The sequence below is a fragment of the Aspergillus stella-maris genome (assembly GCF_047715825.1).
Source record: "Aspergillus stella-maris strain CBS 113639 unplaced genomic scaffold BDV14scaffold_174, whole genome shotgun sequence".
NCBI lineage: Eukaryota > Fungi > Ascomycota > Eurotiomycetes > Eurotiales > Aspergillaceae > Aspergillus > Aspergillus stella-maris.
Window position 1 is genome coordinate 8,127 of NW_027396968.1, and position 2,164 is coordinate 10,290.

The 2,164-nt window shown below is 48.1% G+C and overlaps 1 protein-coding gene across 1 annotated transcript in view; it reads right to left on the reverse strand.

Annotated features, from left to right (window-relative positions):
* BDV14DRAFT_194408 (CHAT domain-containing protein) overlaps window positions 1-1,238 on the reverse strand; it is a gene marked incomplete at both ends in the record, with an annotated part of 3,785 nt that extends 2,547 nt beyond the window's left edge. Inside the window, 2 exons of the mRNA XM_073771921.1 lie at window positions 6-140; window positions 267-1,238. Coding sequence (XP_073621602.1) covers window positions 6-140; window positions 267-1,238 — 1,107 coding nt within the window. The remainder of the gene's footprint in view (window positions 1-5; window positions 141-266) is intronic.
* Window positions 1,239-2,164: the final 926 nt, after the last annotated feature.

The following is a 2,164-nucleotide window of genomic DNA, read 5'->3' on the forward strand; positions in this document are numbered from 1 at the left end:
ATGGCCTCTTCAAGGTCAGCCATTGCCCCTATTCGAGAATATCGGTCCCCAAGCCCAATTCCAAGGTTATTCAAATACATTGCGTGGTCAGGGTGATCTCCTGGTGTTGCTTGAACAGCCTCTCTTCCAACCTGGATAGCCTCTTCAATATCAGCCATTGCCCCTGTTCGAGAATATCGGTCCCTAAGCCACACTCCAAGATTATTTTAACGTCCAGCCCGGTTAGGGTGGTCTTCTGGTGTTGCTTGAATAGCCTCTCTTCCAACCTTAATGGCCTCTTCAAGGTCGGCCATTGCTCTTGTTTGAGAATATTTGTCCCCAAGCTGCATTCCAAGGTTATTTAAATACATTGCACGGTCAGGATAATCTTCGGGTACTGTGTGGACAGCCTCTTTTCCAACCTGGATAGCTTCTTCAAGGTCAGCCATTGCCCCTGTTCGAGAATATTGGTCCCCGAGCCAAACTCCAAGATTATTTAAACGTCCAGCCCGGTTAGGGTGGTCTTCTGGTGTTGCATGGACAGCCTCCCGTCCAATTTGGATGGCCTTTTCAAGGTCGGCCACTGCCCCTGTTCGAGAATATCGATCCCCAAGCCCAATTCCAAGATGATTCAATCGTCCAGCCCGGTTAGGGTGGTCTTCTGGTGTTGCATGGACAGCCTCCCATCCAACCTGGATAGCTTCTTCAAGGTCGGCCACTGCCCTTGTCCGAGAATATTGGTCCTTAAGCCAAATTCCAAGATTATTTAAACGTCCAGCCCGGTTAGGGTGGTCTTCTGGTGTTGCATGAAGTACCTCCCGTCCAACCTGGATAGTCTCTTTAAGGTCAGCTATTGCCCTGGTTCGAGAATACCGGTCACCAAGCCGAATTGCAAGGCTATTCAAATATATAGACCGGTTAGGGTGGTCTTCTGGTGTTGCATGGATAGCCTCCCGTCCAATTTGGATAGCCTCTTCAAGGTCATCCATTGCTCCTGTTCGAGAATATCGGTCCCTAAGCACACGTCCAAGGTTGTTTAAATATCCGGCCCGGTCAGGGTGGTCTTCTGGTGTTGCATGAAGTACCTCCCGTCCAAACTGGATAGCCTCTTCAAGGTCAGCCACTGCCCCGGTTCGAGAATATCGGTCCGCGAGCCGGATTCCAAGATTATTTAAACACCGAGCCTGGTCAGGGTGATCTCCTCGTGTTGCATGTACAGCCTCCCGTGCAACTTGGATAGCCCCTTCAAGGTCAGTCATTGCTCCTAATCCTTGATATCTGTTGCGCAGTTAGTTTGAAATTCCCTTGATATGAGAGAGCCGTTCATCCACGGGCTGGAGACCATAATCTTGTAGCACAGACAACTCACTGTGCAATCTTACATATTGCTCAGCAACTAACATATATAGTAACCTTTTGCACTTCCGTCCATGCACTAATTCCGTGTACTTGAGGAAATCGTTTTCTATTGTGGTCAAGTCTGAAAGCAATGTCAACGAAGCTGTCTTATAACCCTGGTTGCTGAATGGGTTTCTCGTGATTCATAGGCGTGCTTCACATAAGCAACAGTTGCATCTTAAAAGTATGGTCTGGTTTCACTAAGATAGGTAGAAGATGATGTTTAATTCCCCCTGGCGTTGGACACGAAGGAAGAGGGACAGCCGACTAGAATATGAGTAATCGCGGGGTAACGGGCGAGCTGACACCACCCCGCTTCGTAGAACAAGCCATGCGTATAACACCATTTGAAACATCTTGCGATACCTATTCTTAATCCTTTCTATAGCATAATTAAAGTCAATCAAGCATTTACATATTCTGGTGTTCTGGTGTCAGAAGCGAACGAGCGAACGACAGCCAATGGTTACACTACGCCGCGGGCTTACCTACGTGTAACAGGGAAGAACGAAGGACCGAGAAAAGGACGCCAGGCCAGAAAGGGGCTAGTATCATATCGATATCTCGTTATCGATATGACCGACAAAGCAGTCATACTCCAGTGCTTTGATGAGTATGATGACCAGCCAAGCAGTCATCGCAAGTCGCTTTGAAAGGTATGATGAAGGGCAGTATTTCACCCGAGAGCAGGTGTTTACCTGAGGTTGAAATACCCGGCCGAGGGGTATATAAGGACGCTCACTACCCACGTGTATTTACTTTTCTTCGTGCCTTATCTGACATCTGG